This window comes from Mustela putorius, unplaced genomic scaffold (genome assembly GCF_011764305.1).
Source record: "Mustela putorius furo isolate JIRA1106 unplaced genomic scaffold, ASM1176430v1.1 tig00003927_pilon_pilon_pilon, whole genome shotgun sequence".
Taxonomy (NCBI): domain Eukaryota; kingdom Metazoa; phylum Chordata; class Mammalia; order Carnivora; family Mustelidae; genus Mustela; species Mustela putorius.
The window spans coordinates 2,314,110-2,337,798 of record NW_025422072.1 but is presented as its reverse complement, the minus strand read 5'-3'; the positions used below and the strand labels follow the sequence as shown (position 1 = coordinate 2,337,798).

The window sequence follows — 23,689 nt, the reverse complement described above, 5'->3', positions numbered from 1 at the left end:
GAAAATACAAAATAAAAACAGAAGGGAAGGGAATTTGGTAAATAACATTAAAGGCTGCATGAAGAAGCCAAACATGAAGGCTATGATAGTAGTATATCTAGACAGACAATCAGAACAGAGCAAAGTGGCACAAAAATTAAGGGCAAGAAGAATTTAGGGGGAGATGGTTGCTAATTCCTAAGACTTTTGCAGAAAGTTAATGATATTTTATTTCAAAGATATGTTTTTTATGAGTTCTAATTTGTGCTTTTTATGAGTTCTGATTTGCTTATGTGAGTAAACTATAATACCATTTGTAATGATTTCTCACTCCCCAAAGTGTGTTCAAAATACCCTATCAATATTACATAGCATTCCTTATAACTTTTGAAAAGAGTAAATCTTTAGAATGGAAAAAATTTTTAATTAAAAATATTTTTAAAGCCAAAATATGATGTCATATATAAGTTGGTTCTATGCCTGGCGAGGAGCCCAATATGGGGCTTGAACTCACGACCCCAAGATCAAGACCTGAGCTGAGATCAAGAGCTGGATGCTTAACTGACTGAGCCACCCAAGCACCCCAATGTCACATACCTTAAACTAATCAGTCAACTAATTTTTTTCCCTGAAGATCAATTATTCTTGACAACATTCCCATTTATGTTGGAAGGCAAATTTTGAGGTTAGCTATCTACAATAATGTATATGCCTTAAATATGACAGAGATGGTAAGATACCTAATGGATTAATATCTGAACAATACAACACATCTTGGAATGAATGCTGTGATCGTACAGCACAAAGTAGCTTGAAATCTGCTCATGAAATATATTTGAATGGCATTAATAATTTAATGTTAGAAAATAGGAAACTAATTGCATAGAGGAGTAACATTTATTTATCAGCTATATTGTATTATACTTAGACAATCAGTTATAGACACTTTAGAATTCCACATTACTCTAGAGACCCAAATGCACAGGTACAAGTGATTTATTATGTTTTTAAGAAGTGACAAGAGGGAATATTAATTCTGGAAGATTTTTAATCAATTCAACACTATTATACACTAGAGAAAAAAAATTTCCACAAACATTCCCTCACAAAGTCCATAGTTTTATATTTACATAGAATTATTACAGCAATTTTAAATGTTAATCTATGATACAATAATGTTACTTCAGATAACATAAAAAATATAGTTTTTTTAATAGCCATGCTCCCATTTTTGACGAAGCTAGTCAGTTCATCCTAATGTTAGTTTAACACTTTAAAAAATGCATAATAGTCATTCAGTCAGCATTATAAAACCCCTAAGACAGAGGCTGTCAAACAGAATAGACTGAGGGCTCATCATCACTTATGTCTGAATCATCTTCATCTACTCCTTCAATGACTGATTTCTTCCCTTTACAACAGGATACAATTAATCCAATCAAGAATACCTGTAAATTTAAATAAGCTCCATGTTATTTCTTATATCTAAAATCATTCAGAAAGCAATGAATTTAAAATCCAATGGCACTACTGTTATACAAATGGGCAAGTAAGAATCAAATTATCCCTACGATACCTGTACTACTTACCACAAGAAAAGCCCAGTTACCAAAGTAGTATGCAGCACTAAAGAACCAGAACTTGTGAAGGAACAGGTATGTCCGCGTAACAGTACATTGATCTATAAGGTAAATAAGGACAACAGTGAGATAGTTTCTTTCTTGAAATGGACTATTAAAAATATATCTGTAAGATTATTAACCAAAACATACAGTCATACAGTCAATAAATTTTAAAGATAAAATTGAAATCTAGGTTTTTCTCCAAAGCCCACTTCTCCAGTGTTAGTACAGTATTAAATTACCAAATAATAGGACATTTAAAAAGATGAATGCCACCAATGTAATCCTGGCTCTTTGGTATAAGAAAAATTATAGTGGATAGTTCACTTTATTTGAAATAGAAGAAGCACTTTAACCTGAAGTTCCAGACGTGTCTTAAACTAAAACAGATAAAGTTTTCCTGATGAAGGTAAGAAATAAAAATGAACAAAGTAATCAGATGTGATTATAATTAAGTTGTACTTTTCTAAGAATCCAATTCTTCGGACAGCTCAAATTTGAGACATGTTTTGAGATGTTTTTTTTTCATTTTAGGAATGCTATTGAAAAGGCTGCTGGTCCTACAGAAATACAAAATTGTTATTTACTGATACCATTTGAATTTTAGATTAGTATTTAAGCTTGAATTAAAAATAGACCATATGCCAAAAGCAATCAATCAGATACTTTTCTCTTTCAAAAAAATGCAACCCTAGGGACGCCTGGGTGGCTTAGTTGGTTAAGCAGCTGCCTTCGGCTCAGGTCATGATCCCAGCGTCCTGGGATCGAGTCCCACATCGGGCTCCTTGCTCCGCAGGGAGCCTGCTTCTCCCTCTGACTCTGCCTTCCACTCTGTCTGCCTGTGCTCGCTCTCACTCTCTCTCTCTTACAAATAAATAAATAAAATCTTAAAAAAAAAAAAAATGCAACCCTAAAGAGACAGTGGCAGACTGGTTATTTAACATTTGTGTCAGATTTCATTTTAATTTTATCCAAATATATTATTTCCATTAGCTTACAAAGTCCTCTATATAAACATAGGTCTGAGAAATAATATCTAACGAAATATTTACTTATGCCATTCAGAAAGGTCTGGGAGAGCAGAATATAATGTATTTGACTGAAAAAATTATATATTCTGCAGCTAACAGAGGATTCTAAACTTCCAAATTTCAGAGGAAATTACAGAAGAAAATCCTTATCTTACAAGGCAACTTCTTTTTTAGTCTATCAATTACAAAAATGATTATGATTTCTTCATATTTTAACCAATACTGACAATAGCAAGAAATTCCACATGCAACTAGGAGACTAATATCACATCCTATTGGTAATTAAGAAAATGTATTATTGGTTTCTAATTTTATGAACTCTCTTTTCAGTGTCAATACATAAGTACTATTTTCTTTTAAAACATAAAATTGAGCTGGGAATTCTGTAGCCCAGTTTATTACACAAGGATTCTAATACACTTTATTTTGGGGGCTATCACATGGTTTTCTGAAAAGTAGCCTTTAGGTTATAGTTTATGCAAATATAAGACTTATTACATAAAGTTTTAGATGTGTTATATAAATATATAGATAATCTAAATCTTACCTGGTTTAACCCCTTCCACTATACTTCAACATTTACTTCTGAATTATTCACTACCAACTGGACAAAGCAATCTTTTTTTTTTTTTTTTCTGGCAGAGAAACATGCAGTTTAATAAAGAGGTAATACCTTCCTTTCACAAGCTGGGACCACCAATCTAATGATGATCAATATATTGATCCCCATCCCCACAAGGGCCTCCTTCAAATTTGTGCTCTCTTTCTCAACAGAGAAGTCTAGAAGGAATATTCAAAGCTTCCTAATAAAACCCAAAAAGGTTTTAAGCAACAGTGGTTGAATAAATGTTTCTCTCTTCTGTGGTTACTACCACCCAACATTATAGCTGGGTGCTGTGCTGGGAGCTCAGTCTAGCAGAGGAGAAACCTAGTCAGGAAAGCTGTTAGTCATTTACTTCGCTCCCACAATACTTTACTCTCACCTCTATTACAGAACTTGCTTCAAAGTAATATAATTACAGCCATACTTCAGAGATACAGTAGGTTAGGTTCCAGGCCACCTCAATAAAGTGAATATTGCACTAAAGTGAATCAAATGAACTTTCTGGCTTCCCAGTACATACAAAAGTTATGTTTACACCAAATTATGGTCTATTAAATGTGCAATAACATTATGTCTAAATAAACAATGTATATGCCTTAATTAAAAAAAATACCTTATTGCTAAAATCTAACCATCACATGTGCTTCCAGCAATGCATAATCACTGATTGCAGATTACCATAACAAATATAATAGTAATGAAAAAGATGTAAATTTTACAGAAATTACCAAATATGACAGAGATATGAACTGAACAAATGCTGTTTAAAATGGCTCCAACAGATTTGTTCACGCAGGGTTGCTGCAAACCTTCAATCTGTAAACACTATAGTATGTGCAAAGTGCAATAAACCCAAGTGCAAAGAAACGAGGTATGCCTCTATTCAATTTGTCACTTTCAGATAAGCCTGTGGAATCAAAGTATGCATCAGTGTACCTGGCATTCATATTCAACATAACTGCCAAACCAAGCTGAACTTTTTAAAAAGGGTATTTTATTTAAAAATTATATTGCTAAATAATACATTTTCTAATTTAACTAAAATCTGACAAGATTCCAAGGATGTCAAAACAAGATACCTGCATATGTCTTGAAAACGAAAGTATAACTAAAATGCCCAGTATGGTGAAGGAAGAGCCCAGACTGTGGTCTCCGAGAAACTTAGTGTCAAATATCATTTGGCTCCTTCTTTGCCATGTGAATGAGAAAATCTGAACTCTTCAGACTATGCATGTAAAATGGAGATACCACCATATTTCCTTATAGGGTCATTCAAAAGATGAAAAGAGATATACCAAAATCTCCATGCAGTTAATATTAATTTTTTCCCCACTTCAAGGTGTAACTGAACCCATGATAAAGAACACAGTTCTCAAGAGCTGCTCAAGTGGGCTCAAGGAAAACAACTAATATAAAGATTTTATAAGTAGTAAAGTAACAGTCGTAAACAGTAAACCGTAGTAATGCTTAGGCATCAGTATCATGACTACAGCATCTATGTTCATTATTTTTCTGTATCTATAGTCAAAGTGTCACCAGGTAGACCCCAACACCTGACCTTTACTGACCACCCCCTTACATTCACGAATCTCTATTTTACATTTTACCTTAAACTCTTCCTTCTGGCTTACTTCTTAACTCAGGCAAATGAAACTGGAAACCACCCCTCAGGTGACAACTGCCCTGAAAAGACATCCCACTGGCCCACACCACTCAGACCATTTGAACTAAAACCTTAACTTGTGTCTGTGCAGATGGACCAAGGAGTGACACTTGGAATGACCAGCAATCACCTTTACCTCACTATAATACTAAAATCTCTGCCTAAAGAAGAGCCACAGCCTCATTCACATAACATCTAACATATGTATAGACATGTTTTCTTAAGGTGCATGGGTAACCTTATGCTTACCTCCACACAAAGACAAGGCTTCCCTATCTAAATATTCATTCATCCTAACTCTAAACAAACAAACCCAAACAAAAGGTACTCATTCACCCCTTCTTGGGGAGTCACAGCTTTGGAAGCCATTCTTCATGATCTCCTTTTTGCCACAAATAAGTCATCTTTGTGCAATGACTCAATCTGGTGCAGTTCCTGACTCACCAAGAAGCAAACTTGCCTTGGTTCAGTTACAAATATAGATACAAATGGATTTGGTGAAATTTGAATATGTATAATTCAGTAATGTGCTATCTCCTAAGTAGTAATAAGCCTTTAAATAAACATAACCAATTTGAATGTTTCAAAAATGAAGAGAGGGATAGGCTGGGATGTATGCAAAGAATGCCTATTCACAATTACTTTAAAAACAAGAACAGTATGTTCCGTGGCTTAAGTGTTACATGAGCTTCATCTTACAAGTATAAACATATTTGAAAAAAGTCATTCAACCTTCTCAGCATTTTTACAATGTTCTAAACTTAAAAAATAAAAGTTCTATTAGCCATTGCCATGCTTAAAGATACTTTGGGGTCAAAAATTCACTGGATTAGAAATCTCAGGGCCAGAACAAAGATTTTAAAACAGAGGCTGAGCTAGCAGAAGCAAGTAAAATCAAATCCGTTTTCCACAGAGGTCTAATAATCCATTCAGTGACATTTTAAATTGGCTTATTATATTCACTGATTCTTTTGCCCACCACAATAAATATATCTTAAGTATTTTTCCTTATCATATTATTTTATATGTTTATCATTTCCAAAGGTTGTAGATTTGATGCAAACCTTCTTCTTTTTATTTTAATTTTTTATTTTTTATAAACATATATTTTTATACCCAGGGGTACATGTCTGTGAATCGCCAGGTTTACACACTTCACAGCACTCACCAAAGCACATACCCTCCCCAATGTCCATAACCCCACCCCCCTTTTCCCAACACCCCTCCCCCCAGCAACCCTCAGTTTGTTTTGTGAGATTAAGAGTCACTTATGGTTTGTCTCCCTCCCAATCCCATCTTGTTTCATTGATTCTTCTCCTACCCACTTAAGCCCCCATGTTGCATCACCACTTCCTCATATCAGGGAGATCATATGATAGTTGTCTTTCTCTGCTTGACTTATTTCGCTAAGCATGATACGCTCTAGTTCCATCCATGTTGTCGCAAATGGCAAGATTTCATTTCTTTTGATGGCTGCATAGTATTCCATTGTGTATATATACCACATCTTCTTGATCCATTCATCTGTTGATGGACCTCTAGGTTCTTTCCATAGTTTGGCTATTGTGGACATTGCTGCTATAAACATTTGGGTGCACTTGCCCCTTTGGATCACTAGGTTTGTATCTTTAGGGTAAATACCCAGTATGATGCAAACCTTCTAACACAAGATTAAAAGGTAGTCATTGTTAGGTATATGTCATTATGTTTATATTTATATAAAGTGGTATATGACCATAGAATAATTCTGGTTAATAAGTGCATGCATATATTTTATATTCATGTAATGATTCCACACTGAATAAACAGAAGGGGCTTCTCTCCTCACCATCTGTCATCTTCTAGTTGTTTACCTGAATCACAGATACCTAGGAGAACTATAGATGTCTTTCTGCAGTTATCTAAAAAATAATAATTAGGTATTTTGAATTTGGTTCGACCTTCAAAGTAAATTTAAATCACTGGGTGTTTCATTTAAGGACTGTGTTCTAAAACCAAAAATGTTCAGGAACTTCTGACTGTTGTTCCTCAAAAGGATATATAAAAGTTCTAGTTAAACTAGAGTACAGTTAACAATGAAAAATTAAAATATGGGGGCACCTGGGTGACTCAGTGGATTAAGCCTCTGTCTTCGGCTAAGGTCATGATCCCAGACTCCTGGGATCAAGCCCTGCATCGGGCTCTCTGCTCAGTGGGGAAACTGCTCCCCCCACTGCCCCCACAACTCTTCCTGCCTGCCTCTCTGCCTACTTGTGAACTCTGTTTGTCAAATGAATAAATAAATGTTAAAAAAAAAGAAGAAAAATTAAAATAGGGGTTCAGATATGACATTTTTTCCAAAAAAAAAGTACAAAAAAGGTCAAAATTAAAGGAGCCAAGAAAGGGCATCTGGAGCACATAATATAAATCAAAAGGCTTTTGAATACCGACACTACTACCCTTCCTCCATCTCTTCTCACTTATCATCAAATAGGTAAATAACATAAAGTGTAATTAAATCTGTTTTTCAGTGTAGCAGCAACCTTTGTAACTATATCGGATATACTTTTATTATAGATTTGTTTCCTTTTAGATTATTTGTTACGTTATTATTGATATATGCGGATTGCCACTAAGATAACTTTGGTTATTAACTATGATAAATCACACCTTCTACTTCAAATACATTTCTAAAAGATTTAGTGTTGATTTACGCCACAATTAAGCCATCATCATGTTATACTTTTACCTGAAATCAACTTAGAATTAATTACACTCTATATTTATACTTTATTTATAAAACAAATCCTTATATTACATATGCATATATTAAAAAGGCCTTGGAGCAAAATCATGTATCATGGGAGAATGAACTTTAAAGTGAATATTTTGTTTGACTAGTGACAAAAAACTGGCAGAAGATTGGACTGTTTAGAATACCACCTCATTTCTCATGGTTGTCCATGATTATACTAATTTTAATTTCTGATTAGGGTCTTGATACTACTGAATATTTAAAATAGACATGTAAATCTGTATACAAACTAAGGAGGCTTGACTTTATTGTGATATGATTAGGAATTATTTATCAAATGATTTTAAGAAAGAGAATTACATGAGTGGCGTATAAGCTAGCAAAAGGGATTGAGAGTTGACTGAGGCTCACTAAGTCAAGAGACAATCCAAGAGAAAACGTGAGCTGTCAGGATAGAAAAAAAGGGTTGACTTGAATATTTTCAAAGTAAAATCCCAGTTAATCACCACTGTCAAACGGACTTATAGCATAGAAAATATATACACCTAAGAAGTTTTGATATACTCACAACACACATCCAAATTTTTTAAAAAGGGCAGAAAAAATAAAATATGTAATACAAACCAAAGTTCTACTTTTATCTTAAAATTTAACAAGGAGGATATTGTTAAATCAATATTTTGTAAATTTTAATGGGGGGATGGGTAAAAGGGAAAGAATTGGTAAACATACAGAATCACAGAAATTCTAAAGGAAATAGTTTTATTAGATTTTATGAATATACAAATTATATCAGGTTAATAAAGATAGGACTGGCCAGCTACTTTACCTTAAAGATTGAGTTTTACATCGATTATTTTTAAGAACAAATATAATTTGTGTTGAGCTCTGTTACATTTATGTAACTTTAATATATTTCAAAGGTGCTAAAATATGTAGTGATCCAAGGAATGTTCCTAATTTCATTTGTATTACTCACTGTCCACATAAGATTTATAAAAAGGAGCTACAAAGATAAGCATTAGCATATAACCTATAGAAATAATCACAAACTTATTATTAAACTCTAAATTAAAACGATTTGCTATTTATTAGTCTTAACTGACCAAGGATAGTCAAATATAAAATAAACAGAAAACAATTGTTTTCCACTTTTTAAATTCTTTCATAAAACAATAATAGTTTAATGGGTATAGTAGAAAATATTAAAGGTCAAGATAGAAAAGTGAGATTTAGTTCTTGAGTCTGCCCCATATACCATGAGATTCTGGGGCAAGTCATTTAACTTCTAAGTGTCAGTGTCTTTGTAAGTGACAATGAGATAATATCTGCTTGTGGTATATAGTGACAGGATAAACGGATCTTTCAAGAATTAAATTTAAAGAGAAATCTACATGTGATTTTTTTTTTTTTTAAATTTTTAAAGAAAAGACTGTTTTAGGAGTTAGGAGCCTTGAGCAAGAATCTTTATGTAAATGGCTGAGAAGTTTCACAAAACTACCTAGGTTGGCTTTGGCATAGACTCCAGAGAACTCAGAAAGCTTACACCTAATTAACTTCCCTATTCTGTCTTAGTTGAGCTTTTATCAACACAATCAAAATGTCACCTAGACAATGAACTTTAACATCAAGAGACTTTCTGGATCTCAGGCAAAATCCCAGAAAAATGATGCTCTGGTCAATACCTAATTTTCTGGTCTGCATGGCAACCTCACTTGACAATGGACACTACATCAAGCTATCTCAGCTGGATGGTACCAGTCAATAAGATCAATGAGACCCTTTTCTTGACTACATGCCTACCTAGAAAGTATGTGACTATAAATTTGGTTTCCCATACAGATTCCTTCTCTCTGGTGAGAATTCACTAACCCTGAGCCTCTAGTTTCTTTAATGGTTATACTTCCCATGGCAAATTAATACACTTACATCTGGCTAATGTATTAGTCTCTTCTCTGTTCACTCAGTTATCTGAAGCCAAATACAGACAATGAAGACAAAGATATGGTAGCATTTGATGGGTAGACTGAAATCAAATAAAGTTATCAATTCACAAACATTATTTGTCAAGTAAAAGATTATAAATTTATAGTACTTAACCATGAAGAACTATTTCAGTCTGCTGCGAACAAAGCTTTTTGGTTCAAGAGGACAGACTGGACACAGTCATTTGTTTCTTGTCTTTCCCAGGACCTCATTAAAGTTACAGTATAGGAATAAAGCCTGCACCAATCTCTTAACAGCAAACAGAATGGGAAGAAAGCCATCAGGTGATGGGAGATGTCAATAATAATCTGGGATATGAAAAGCCACGCTAAAAGGTCTCTAATAAAACAACTGGTTTCCCTTCCATTTATTTTAAAATATAATTTAAACCCCAAGTCACAGAGATCCCATGATGAGGCTTCCTAGAAGTTTCTGACACTTAAATACAAATTAACATAAATATGAATACATCATCAGATATATATAGAAAATATCAGCATAAAGAAGAAAGAACAAGATCAACAGAACTGTTCCAAGATAAACAGAATTGTAATTTTATTTAAAGGAAACCATTAAGATAAAGGTTTAGACCATCAGGAATTAAAGAAAATATTACATCCATAAAACAAAAACACTTAAAAGATCAGAACAAGTACTTGAGGAAAGTTAAGACTTTGTTATATGAAACAAAAAATTTAGGATATAGTTTGAAGATCAAGCTAAACACACACTCAAGAATCCAAACTAAAATGGTAGGCATAAAATATAAAATACAGATAAAACAGATGATCAGCTGAAGATACTCAGCAACTAATGAGGATGAGCTCCCCAAGAGAGGGTGGAGAAAAGAGAACTTATAATGTTAGCTTCAAAAGAAGAATAGACTGGCATGAGATTTCTCACTAGTTAAAAATGAAAGACAGATGATGATGCATGCCTTTAAAGCTCCTGAATAAATAATAACATAATAATAAATAAAATAATTTAATAATAAATACATACATAATTTCTTATGTAGAATTCTAAGCACAACCAAATTACCCATCAGTTATATCAGTTGAGGGCAAAATACTTTTCAGACATATAAGGTGTTTTGCGTATTTCATATAAAGCATGTCTTTTTTTTTTTTTTTAACTCAATCAAAACTAGAGGCTTGGGGGAGGAAAATCAAGGAAAAAAGATATGGCTTATAGTGCATCAAAAGTCCAAAGAACAGAAATTATAACACTACAGATGAGCAGCAGAATCAGGAAACATAAGGTACATAAGGAAATCATAAGGTACTTAGAAGGTACAATGGATTTCTTCCAACACATAAAGTAAGCAAGAAACTACAAGATGATAGGTATACTAATATTTTGTGAAACTTTAATAATACTTTTTAAATATAAAAAAATTAAAAACTGGCTTAATTCTGGAAACTGTTGCTCTGAGGGAGAAAGAAAAATACATATTTTCTTATCCTCAAGGAGCTTAAGTTCCTATAAAAGACAAGAACAGGGTATCTGTGTGGCTCAGGACAGCATGCAACTTCTGATCTAGGGGTTCTGAATTTGAGCCTCATGTTGGGCATAGAGATTACTTAAGAACATCTTTTTAAAAAGTAGAAGAGGAATAAAACAGTATAAGTGAGATAATATATATAAATGACTATAGGGATGCCTGGGTGGCTCAGTTGGTTAAGCAGCTGCCTTTGGCTCAGGTCATGATCCCAGTGTCCTGGGAATGAGTCCCACTTCGGGCTCCTTGCTCAGCAGGGAGCCTGCTTCTCCCTCTGCCTCTGCCTGCCACTCTGTCTGCCTGTGCTCACTCTGACAAATAAATAAAATCTTAAAAAACAAAAAAAAGACTATAAATTAAGAGAGAGTAAGGTAATGTCATAAAAAGCAAATGTCATGAGAATTCAAAGGATAAAAAGAGACTGAACAGGTGTAAAGGTTCATAAAAGAGGGTCAAGTTTGATATAAACATCAGGACTCCGAGTGATGAATATGGGCTGGGCGGCACAGAAACTAGTTGTGAAAATTTCAAGAACAAACAGCTGAAAAGCAAAGGCGGAAAAGATGACCATGTTCAGAAGATGTATGAAAAAACAGAGGTAGACCTTCAATCCTAGACTGAATTTGTCAGAGGTACTTAAGGTTTCTAATGGAGGAATGGCATTATCAGAGTACTTTAGAACAGTGGTTTCCACAGTGTGGCTCCCAAACCAGAACCCTCAGAAAATCCTGGAGTCCCACCTCAGATTTACTGAATCAACAATCTGTCATCTGTGTTTAACAAGCCTTCAAAACTCAGATCATGTGTAAGTTTAATAATCACAGCTTCAGAACAATTAAGCTAACAGCACTGTGTAGTGTGGGTCAGAGTGGAGCACTAGTTAAAAGGTACAGCAATTCATGTGAGACATGAAAGTCATTCTGGCAACAAGCTGCATCCCTTAGCAATTGACAGGGCATGGAGAAAGAGTGAATAAAGGTAGGTGTGCTTTGAAGACTTGTGGTAGCGTGAGAAATAGTGAAGTCAGTAAGTATAGTTCAAAGGCTTTATCTAATAGTTTATACACACTTCATCAAGAACTATTCATTTTAAACATTTTAAAAAACACATTATTAAAATAAGGCAGGCTCTTTATATTATTTTCATAGGACTGGTAAGTCCTATAGAGCAACCTTTAGATAGCTAACAGGCTAACATCTTTATTTTGCTTGCTTTCTTGACCATAGGTAATACCCTAACCCCACATACCACATGACAACACTTGCTTTCAGCTGTGAGGGAAATCTAATGAGAAAATGTGCAATGACCAACAGTGAGACTAAGAGTTTAATAGGTTATCTTAATAGTCCTCAATTTACAAAGGCATACCAGGAACAACACAAAGCCAAACAGGCTCAAAGAAAAAAAAAAAAGATAATCTTAATAGCTACAAACAGATTTTAAAGACAATTATTCTAGTTATAACCTAATAAGTAGAATATAAAATATTAAGTAACATTTTCTAATTAAAACGCTAAAAAACATAGTCATCACCCTGACTCCTTGTTCTCTCCTATCCTATAACAGATTCCTTAGCAAATCCTATTGGCTCTACCTTCAAAATACAGCAGCATCTAGTTTCATTGATATGTTCTACTTTATCTCTGGTTTCTACCTCATTGATCCCAGCTCTAATCTTGATGATTTCCCTTCTTATGTGTGGAGTTGGTTTGATTTGTTGTTGATTCTCCAGTTCTTTAAGGTGTAGAGACAGCTGGTGTATTCTGGATTTTTCAATTTTTTTGAGAGAGGCTTGGATGGCTATGTATTTCCCCCTTAGGACCGCCTTTGCTGTATCCCATAGGTTTTGGACCAAAGTGTCTTCATTCTCATTGGTTTACATGAATTGTTTCAGTTCTTCTTTGATCTCCTGGTTGATCCAAGCATTCTTTTTTTTTTTTTTTTTAAGATTCTATTTATTTATTTGACAGAGAGAAATCACAAGTAGATGGAGAGGCAGGCAGAGAGAGAGAGAGAGAGGGAAGCAGACTCCCTGCTGAGCAGAGAGCCCGATGCGGGCCTCGATCCCAGGACCCTGAGATCATGACCTGAGCCGAAGGCAGTGGCTTAACCCACTGAGCCACCCGGGCGCCCTGATCCAAGCATTCTTAAGCAAGGTGGCCTTTAGCTTCCAGATGTTTGAGTCCCTTCTGAACTTTTCCTTGTGATTGAGCTCTAGTTTCAAAGTATTGTGATATGAGAATATGCCGGGAATAATCTCATTCTTTTGGAATCGGTTGAGTCCTGATTTGTGACCCAGTATGTGGTCTATTCTTGAGAAGGTTCCGTGTGCACTTGAGAAGAATGAGTATTCTGTTGTTTTAGGATGGAATGTTCTGTATGTATCTATGAGGTCCATCTGGTCCAAAGTGTCATTCAATGCTCTTGTTTCTTTACTGATTTTCTGCTTCGATGATCTATTTCTGAGAGAGGCATGTTAAGATCTCCTACGATTAGTGTATTCATATCAATATGACTCTTTATCTTGATTAACAGTTTTCTTAAGTAATTGGCTGCTCCCATATTGGGAGCATAGATATTTATAGTTGTTAGATCATCTTGGTGGATAGTCCCTTTAAGGATTATGTAGTGTCCTTCTGTATTTCTGACTACAGTCTTTAGTTTAAAATCTAATTTATCTGATATGAGAATCGCTACCCCGGCCTTCTTTTGAGGCCCATTGGCATGAAAGATTCTTCTCCATCTTTTCACTTTCAGTCTGGGTGTATCTTTAGGTTCAAAATGGGTCTCTTGTAGACAACACATGGATGGGTCCTGTCATTTTATCCAATCTGCAACCCTGTGCCATTTTATGGGTGCATTTAGGCCACTCACATTGAGAGTGATTATTGATAGATATGTTTTTATTGACATCGAGTTACCTTTGAAGTCTTTCTTTCTGTAGATTGTCTCTATATTTCTATTCAATGCTATTCTTAGGATTTTTCCTCTTTTATAGAACTCCCCCTTAATACTCCCTGTAGTGTCGGCTTGGTGGTTGAATAGTCTTTTAAGCCTTGCAGGTCTTGGAAACTCTATCTCTCCATCCATTTTGAATGTCATTCTTGCTGGATAAAGTATTCTTGGCTGCATGTTCTTCTCATTTAGTGCCCTGAATATATCTTGCCAGCCCTTTCTGGCTTGCCAGGTCTCTGTGGACAGGTCTGACATTATTCTGATGGGCTTTCCTCTGTACGTAAGGAGCCTCTTTGCCCTAGCGGCTTTCAAGAGATTATACCTACAATTATAATTCCTCAATTTGACTATCAGGTGTCGTGATATTTATCAAAATCAAAAGCTTCTGCAGAGCAAAGGAAACAGTCAAAAAAACAAAGAGGCAACCCACGGAATGGGAAAAGATATTTGCAAATGACAGTACAGACAAAAGGTTGATATCCAGGATCTATAATGAACTCCTCAAACTCAAAACACACAAAACAGGCAATCATATCAAAAAATGGGCAGCAGATATGAACAGACACTTCTCCAATCAAGACATACAAATGGCTATCAGACACATGAAAAAATGTTCATCATCACTAGCCATCAGGGAGATTCAAATTAAAACCACATTGAGATATGACCTTACATCAGTTAGAATGGCCAAAATTAGCAAGACAGGAAACAACATGTGTTGGAGGGGATGTGGAGAAAGGGGAACCCTCTTACACTGTTGGTGGGAATGCAAGTTGGTGCAGCCTCTTTGGAGGACAGTGTGGAGATTCCTCAAGAAATTAAAAATAGAACTTCCCTATGACCCTGCAATTGCACTCCTGGGTATTTACCCCAAAGACACAGATGTCGTGAAAAGAAGGGCCATCTGTACCCCAATGTTTATAGCAGCAATGGCCATGGTCGCCAAAGTATTATGCTATGGAAAGAACCAAGATGTCCTTCAACAGACGAATGGATAAGCAAAATGTGGTCCATATACACTATGGAGTATTATGCCTCCATCAGAAAGGATGAATACCCAACTTTTGTAGCAACATGGATGGGACTGGAAGAGATTATGCTGAGTGAAATAAGTCAAGCAGAGAGAGTCAATTATCATATGGTTTCACTTATTTGTGGAGCATAACAAATACCATGGAGGACAAGGGGTGTTAGAGAGGAGAAGGGAGTTGGGGTAAATTGGAAGGGGAGGTGAATCATGAGAGACTATGGACTCTGAAAAACTATCTGAGGGGTTTGAAGTGAAGGTGGGGTGGGAGGTTGGGGTACCAGGTGGTGGGTATTATAGAGGGCACGGATTGCATGGAGCACTGGGTGTGGTGAAAAAATAATGAATACTGGGCACCTGGGTGGCTCCGTGGGTTAAGCCGCTGCCTTCGGCTCAGGTCATGATCTCAGGGTCCTGGGATCGAGTCCCACATCAGGCTCTCTGCTCAGCAGGGAGCCTGCTTCCCTCTCTCTCTCTCTCTCTCTGCCTGCCTCTCCATCTGCTTGTGATTTCTCTCTGTCAAATAAATAAATAAAATCTTTAAAAAAAAAAAATAATGAATACTGTTATGCTGAAAATAAATAAATTAATTAAAACAAAAAACAAAAAACATCAGCATCTGACCACTTCCTGCCACCTGCATCACCACCATAAGCCCTCTGCTGATTACTGCAAAAGCTTCCTGTCAACCCATTTTTGTCCTTGGGTTTATTATGGTCTATATCTCAAGGATTGGCAAATTATAATCCAAGGATTACATGTAGCCCATCAGCTGTTTTTGTAAGTTTTATTGGAACATGGCCACAGCCATCCAGAATGTACTGTCTATGGCAGCTTTTATACTGCAAGGGCAGAGTTGAACAGTGTGTCTCACAACACCTAAAATATTTGCCATCTTATCCTTTTTTAAAAAAGATTTTTTGAAATTTTTTATTATTTATTTAACAGAGATCACAAGTGGGTGGAGAGGTAAGTGCGGGAGAGGGGAAGCAGACTCCCTGCTGAGCAGAGAACCCAATGTGGGGCTCGATGCCAGGAATCTGAGATCATGACCCGAGCCAAAGGCAGAGGCTTAACCCACTGAGCCACCCAGACACCCCTTTGCTATCTTATATCCCTTTACAGAAAAAGTATGCCAAGCCCTGGTCCATATGCAATACACTAATTAAATGATCCCATGAGTATATAATGTCATTCTTCTGCTCACAATCTTGCATCTGAAAGTAAAAGCTAAAGTCCTTACACTTGACTGTTCATTTTTCCTCTACTTCCTCTAGCATACATCCACTCTGCACTTGCTGTTACTTCTGTTCTAAGTCAGTCTTCCCCAGATAGCTGCCTTTGCTCCTTACTTGCTGAAAGGCTTTTTGCTCAAATCACAGCTTCTTAGTAAGAATTTCCTTTCTACTCAAAATTTTAAATCATCTCTACTTCTGGCCACCACTTACTCTCCTTTACCACTTTATTTTTCTCCCTAATACCACTTAATATACTTATCTCCTTCTTCTAAGTAAGCTTCATGGGGACAGGAATATAGGACTGTTTGGTCACTGTTAAATCACTGGCACCTAGAATAGTGCCTGACACACAGTGGACATTAATAAACCCTTGTTAAATGAAAAAAACACAGGAATAATAGGTAGTAAAACTAAATGACCATATGGAATCCTAGAAATTAAGCATCTATAAATTTATCTTAGAATTTCAAGACAAATAGGACTATGATTCTCAGTTAAATATATGTCAGTATCTTCTAAAAGTGTGTGAACTGTAATAGCTATTAATGTTGTATTCCTCAAAAAAATCATGTAAATTTCTTTAAAAAGGCTATCAAAATTATCACTATTCTAAGAGTTGATTTATCTTCATCTTATGGACTAAATCTTTGTCTTATAGAATAAATCTAACTATGCTTAACTTTCCCATCCCAACCCCCAAATTTTCAGACTATAAAACAAAAAGACTATATACAGTTGTGTGTGTGTGTATGTGTTTTAAAGGCCACTGCCTGAATCCTGAATTGGATCTTCTTATTTAGTGACAAAATTCCGGAAAGCTAAAGTTAATTAGCTTCACCCAAAATACGGTAGAAGGTGTTAAATTGATAGTCCGTATTCAAATTGGCCTTCTAAATAAGAGTCTGGTACCATTTTATTTCAAATTATATTTATGGACCACCCAAGTGGGCACACAGCACCACAGGAGACATTAACAAATACTGTCATGACAAAACAGCAGTGTCCTTTTTTTGAACTCAGCCTTAAGGCCTACTTTCTAATGAAATCTCTTGAGCAACTTCATTTTCAGACTATTAAGACTGGCTTTCCTTAAAATGTGCACTTTATTTATAATTATATAAATCAAACATCAAATGTCAACTAGTATAGTAACTCCTTTAATAACACTGGTTTTTAAACAGAAATAAACGTCTCCTGAAAAAGGTTTTTTTCCATTTTTTTCTTTCTCTCTCTCTTCTTTTTTTTTTTTTTTTTGGGGGCTTACAGACCTAAGAATGGGTGAGTGGGTAAAAAATCCACTGTTAGTGATCATGTCAAGAGCACTGAGCAGTACTGCTTAGTAACCTAGACCTCTAAATAAAATTTCCTGGAACCTTAGAAGCTCAAGTAGAAAAAAAAAAAAAAATTCAATAACCTGGGGGAAATGTCAGTACTAAGAATTCCAGAATTAAATTTTTCAAAGTCTCAGTAACTACCCAACCTACTCCCACATTTCAATAAAAATGGGACAAAAAAGTCTTCTCTAAAACCAGTATGTAGATGGTAAATGTATGCCACTATTTTATGTCATTTTTTTATCCTTAAAAAGGCTTAACAAGGTTTTTAAATTATAGAATAAAATCTATTTATTAAAAAAGAGTAAATATTCACTTCCTGTCTTTACTCCAAATTTCATTTCCTTGAGAAAGCAGCCAGAATTCTAATGTGTTTATGAGCAACAGCATAAAACTGAGGTAATAGATACACTGTTCTACCTACCATCATACCATCATATACCATCATATGGTATATATTTTTTTATATTGAAAAATAAAACTATATCATTACATTGTATGTAATGTTATTTTAAGTATTCTCACTGATGAATAATCATCCAGTTGTTTCTTTTTGTTTGCTATTTCTATCAGTGGGACTTGGGAACTGGTTAGCTATTCAAAGGGCAAAAAAATGTGAATATGATTTCAAGACTTCCAATTGAGAAAGTAGTTGTGGGCACAGAAAAGGAATAGGACAACATCTCCCACCCCATGACATAATGGTGACAGGTGGGAAAAGTAGAAAAGGGAAGAAAAGGAGTTCAGTCTTAGACTTGAGGTTTGAGGCGCTGGCAGGATATGCATTTCCATATAGGTAAACCAGCAGGCAGAAAATAAGAACAAATTTAAGATTCTGAATCTACTGATTAAATTATTAATCCTCCTTAAATTATTCAGCATGATTAGATTTATTGTCAACTAGCAAAGCTAAATTTATTAGACTAAGTATAGTAAGGGAAAACAAGAAAGAGAAAAATAGGATATTTATAAACATTTAAGGGATTGGAATGGGCTGGACCACTTTAATCAAGGTCTTTAAAGGTGAGGAACAGGGTAGATCTGGTCTAAATGTATAAGTTTTGGATTAGTGGATATAATGAAATGAGAAGTCTTGAAGTAAGTCCTACTGAGCAACAAAGCTATTTTGGTAGTTTCATGGTCAGGAGCATTTCCTGAAGGAAGCAGATTAACTATTTTTGTTCTCAGTATTATTTAATACAGGGATAGGGAAATATTTCTGTGCCCAGAATTACTAAACATTAGCACATTATATTGTGTCAGTTTTCTACCTTTTATGAAATTAAAAATAGTTTAAAATTTATTGATGAGCATTTGGGAATAGTTTGGACTTTAGGTAGTCTATCATGTATTGTTAAAATATGATACTCTGTAGTGGACAATATGCTAGAGTTAAAAGAATAAATTTGCAAAGTTTTCAGAAAGAAAACTTTTTTTTCAGAAAGAAGGCTAGGTTGCTGACATCATCATAAGAAACCACTTTAGTTAGAAAAAAATTCACCTGTTTCAGCTCATAGCTTTCAAAGCAAAAGCTTCACATAAGAAAATGTAAAAATTGTTCTATCATTAAAAATAGGTGATAAATTTATAGAAAAATCTTAAATTGTTTAAAGCAGTTGGATTATATTACCAAATATAGAATATAATCTTTGCACTTACTGGATTATTAAAAATATGAAAAAATTCTTCAGTAAGTTTTAAAGTACTATGTGCCTTTAGAGAAGAGGTTTAATTTTTGAAGCGTTTTAAATATGTTCTTTGTGGATATAAACTGTCCTGCTGCATAGAGCCTCAATAGGAATACATTCTGTAAACCTAGCCAAAGAATAACTCATTTTACATGATTGAATAGGTTTATAATTAAATCAAGGTTTATCTGATGCTAGAAATTTATACCAGAAGTGACAGGAAAATATGAGAGATGAATTATTTTGTAGCAGATTCAAAATTAAAAATAAACAAGAAAGATTAACTCACTTTCATAAAAAGTTATACCTTCTATTCTAAATTGCTTAGGGAATTCACTAACTTTTACGTTCAAAATGTGTTCTGTCATTTTGTAGGGCAAATACATCATGTTGAACCTGGATATAAACTTAAATTTATGGAATTTAAGAAAAATAACATTTAAGTGTAAATTTTTAACGGTATAAAAATAATGTTAAATTATATAAATAGTATAATGTTTACTACCCCCTAAGCAGAAGCTAGAAATGATTATCTTTAGTAGTTTCATATCTTGGCCTATACTTGGGACTATGTTTTTTAAAAAGTTGTCATTTGGTGGTGTACAGCAGGTCTCATGTGGTTCCCCCCCCTTTTATCATTCTCTCAATATATACACACTTATGTTTTCTGAACCATACATTGTGATTTAGTATTTCATCATTTTTTTAAGCAGAAGGATATTCTCTTGCATAACTGCAGTCAGTATAGCTACTGAAGAATTTTACCATTGATAAAACTTTACAGTTTTAAAAATACTCTGCCATTTATCCCAGTGTATTCTTTCTAGAAGTTTTATCCTCTAGTATTGGATCCACTCCAGGATCATGTATTACTTTTGGTTAACATGCCTAATCTGTATCAGTTTCTCAACCTGTCTTTTATGAAAATCTTGACATTTTTAAACCATACAAGCAAGTCACTTTATACCATGCTTGTCAACTGTCAATTTGGTTTTGTCTCAAATTTCTTCATGATTTGAATCATGCTCTCTGTTCTTCTCAGGGTGTCATATCCTTAGGTGTGTCATGCACTGCCCCTCGGCAATGGTAATTTTGTTCACCTGGAACATACACTGCCCAGTTTTTCTGATGTATAGATATGACATTTACTACATTTCCTCTTACAACTAATATTCAAGTATGGAGAACTTACTGTGGTTTTAAACTATAGTTCCCTGAAGTGTGTTTAATTCCCATAACTGTATGTTCATTTCTAAATATTGTATTTGGGCCCATTATAAACCTGTCACATTTTCTTTTATTTATTCTGTTTGTTGTTCCCTGCCAATATTCTGATCTGATCTTATTCCTTTTATCATAACTTACTGTTCTGTAATCTGTGTTGATAATTCCAGTATCTGGTCTTAGTAAGTCTCTTTTTGCTGCCTGCTATTTCTTCTAGCTTTCTTTCATGGTGCTTTGTTGCCTTGTGTGCTTAAATATTTGGCTCCAGTGTCTTCATTTGTGTTCCTTTGCAGGAATTCCTTGAGGCCGAGAATTAAGGTACATCCCTTGCTGAGCATTTTATATTTACTTGTGCCCTGTGCCCAGTCTGCCAGTCTGAGATGACAATGAAACAAATTCACTCTGGTGATGGGTATGTAGAATGCAAATCTGCAAAGAGCTGGTAGCTCTGTAGTTACAATTTCTCATGGATGTGATTCTTACCTTCCTGTTCTTGACATTAAAGCCAACTTTGCCTTCAGTTTTCTGCAAGTAATATAACTTTGCTACTTATTCACCTCAGATGGCAATGTAATATTGGGGGATGGGAGGGCTCAGCTTTACAAGAGGACACATGCATCTACAAGGTAACACCACTCATGTGTGCTCTACATTTGCGTGTCCAATATAATAGTAACATGTTAATTAAATAATTCACATGTGACTTCTAAGGAACTGAATTCCTAATGTTATTTTGAATTTTAATTCAAATATAAATTAAAAACTGAAGCAGTATAAAATATTTTTTCATAAAACAACTTTATTGCTTTGGTATAACTGTATTATACTTTAATAAATTGTTTCATTTAGATGAAACAATATTTTGGATACAGTAGGTTAAATATAATGCCATTTAATAAAATCAAAGTCATCAGTTTCTCTTTAAAAAGTTTAAATCATGTATATGATTCACATTGTATTTTCATTGGACAGGACTGCTCTATTATTTTCTGTTCCTTTTGCCTCAGAAGGCTGTGAAAATTGGAGCTTAACTCACTGGATTTGGTAAGTACCCTCAGAACAAAGCAGCTCAGCACTCTAGTTACTACTTTGTTCTGGGTTTCTTTCCTTCACGCAGACCAATGCAGCATCAGAATCACTTGGAGAGATTTTTTTTTTTAATTAATTTATTTATTTTAGAGAGAGAGAAAGAGTGCATGTGTGGAGTGGGAAGGGGGGGAGGGGAGACTGAGGTAAAGAATCTCAAGCAGATTCTCCTCTGAGCACAGAGCCTGACCCAGGGGTCCATCCCATGACCCCTGAGATCATGACCTGAGCTGAAACCAAGAGTTGGACACTTAATTGACTGAGTCACCCACGTACCACTCCTGGAGCAATTATTTACATGACTGCTAGGTTACATCCCTAGAGTTTCTGATTCAGAATGCTTAAGGTGGGGTCTAATAATTTACATTTTTAACAAGTTCCCAAGTTCCCAGATGCTGCTGGTCTAATGATGATGACTGAGAACAACTGAGATTTTTGTCTTAAGACCTTATCAGCACTTTGATACTTTCAAGAAATTTGGTACTTTATTCAGCAGTTATTTTTTCTTGATAATTATTTCAAACTCTAAGCTACTCCAGTCCCCATTCGATCTTTAACTTGCTTCGATCAAGTTTCTGCCCCACAATCCCATAAGGACTGTTCTTGTTAGTCACTCAATTAACTCCACCAAGAGTCATTTCCTGGTCCTTGTCTTACCTGATTTATCCTGACAATGCTGAACTTGACCAGAGCCCTGTGATTCTGGAAACCTGATTAAAGAAATCTCTCTACTCTGTGTGCATTTACTGCAAAGAAACCCCCTTCCCATAAGACTTGGTTAAGACTCATGGATGTCCTCCCCCACATGCTTACCTTTGATAAACCAGACACAGGCTCTCTAGATTCCAAGTCTCTGCTTCAAAAAAGATTACCTCAGCTGTTTTTCCACATTGATCAATCAAAGAAAAAGGCTTATTAATTGACTTGCCCCCAATTTAAACTCCTCTCCTTCCCTAGACCCCTGAAATTTGGCTTACCCTACCCTACAGCCACTCCTGAACAACATACCTCTTCGCTAACCTCAGGGAAAAACATTCTCTGATCATCCTACTCCCTAAGACCTGGATCTTTCTAGCCTTATTTACTCTTCCCTACCTAGAAAACAAACAAACCAACCAAAAAAAACCCTTTTCTGCCTGATCTTGAAATAATTACAGATCTCACGGTCAGAGAGTTTTCCTTATTGTAACAGTCCCCCATTTTCTACTGTTATTTAAATATAGTTTCTTTCTCTCTCTTTTAATATGACAAATGCTAGCACTTGAAATGGTTCACTCTTCCCTTGCCTAATTTTCCGCCTACCTCACTGTTTGTCTGTTCTTAGTTCTTCGCTGGTTGCTCTTCTCTCTAACCTCTTACTATTGGATAGTCACAGAGCTCAGTCCCTGTACCTCTTCTTCATTTATACTCAGTCTACTGATGATCTATCATCCAGTCTCACATCAAACCCTGACTAATCCAGCATAAACTTCTCCAGAACATTAGATCCAACTCAACTTCTAACTCAAGATCTCCACTTGGATTTTAAGGAATTCTCAAATAAAAATTATTCAAAACTGATCTTTATGTTCTTCTTCAATGCATGAATTAAGGAAAAAGACATCTGAAATTAAGAATACATTAACTTTGCAAAAAGACTCAAAGACCTGGCCAAAGAGCAAGCTCCTGAATGCATTTTAATATGATTTCATACTAAAAATCAAATTGATATACAACTTTGGTAATACATCCATGCTTTTAATTCATGTGCCATTAAATATATGTAGATAAGCATGACAAAAATCACAAACCAGAACCACATCAAGGTAAGATAACTATCTTCATTTGTTAAATCTTTTCACTTAATTCTCTACTACTTTAGCTCCATGCTAAAACTGCATTCTCAATGTATTTCATTCTCTCATGGCTTCAAATGGCTATCTCCATTAAAAAAGCAGTAACAGTCTTATTTTTAAAATTTAAAGGACAGACAATGCAAATAAAACACAAAACATAGAGTGTACCTATAAAAAGATAC

General features: G+C 35.0%; 1 protein-coding gene across 1 annotated transcript in view; it reads right to left on the bottom strand.

Moving 5' to 3' along the window:
* Positions 1–857: 857 nt before the first annotated feature.
* The window catches only part of LMBRD1 (LMBR1 domain containing 1), a 133,050-nt gene continuing 110,218 nt past the window's right edge, over positions 858–23,689 (bottom strand). Inside the window, exons 15-16 of the mRNA XM_004769293.3 lie at positions 1,569–1,660; positions 858–1,427 (exon numbers count right to left, since the gene is read on the bottom strand). Coding sequence (XP_004769350.1) covers positions 1,311–1,427; positions 1,569–1,660 — 209 coding nt within the window. The 3' untranslated portion in view covers positions 858–1,310. The remainder of the gene's footprint in view (positions 1,428–1,568; positions 1,661–23,689) is intronic.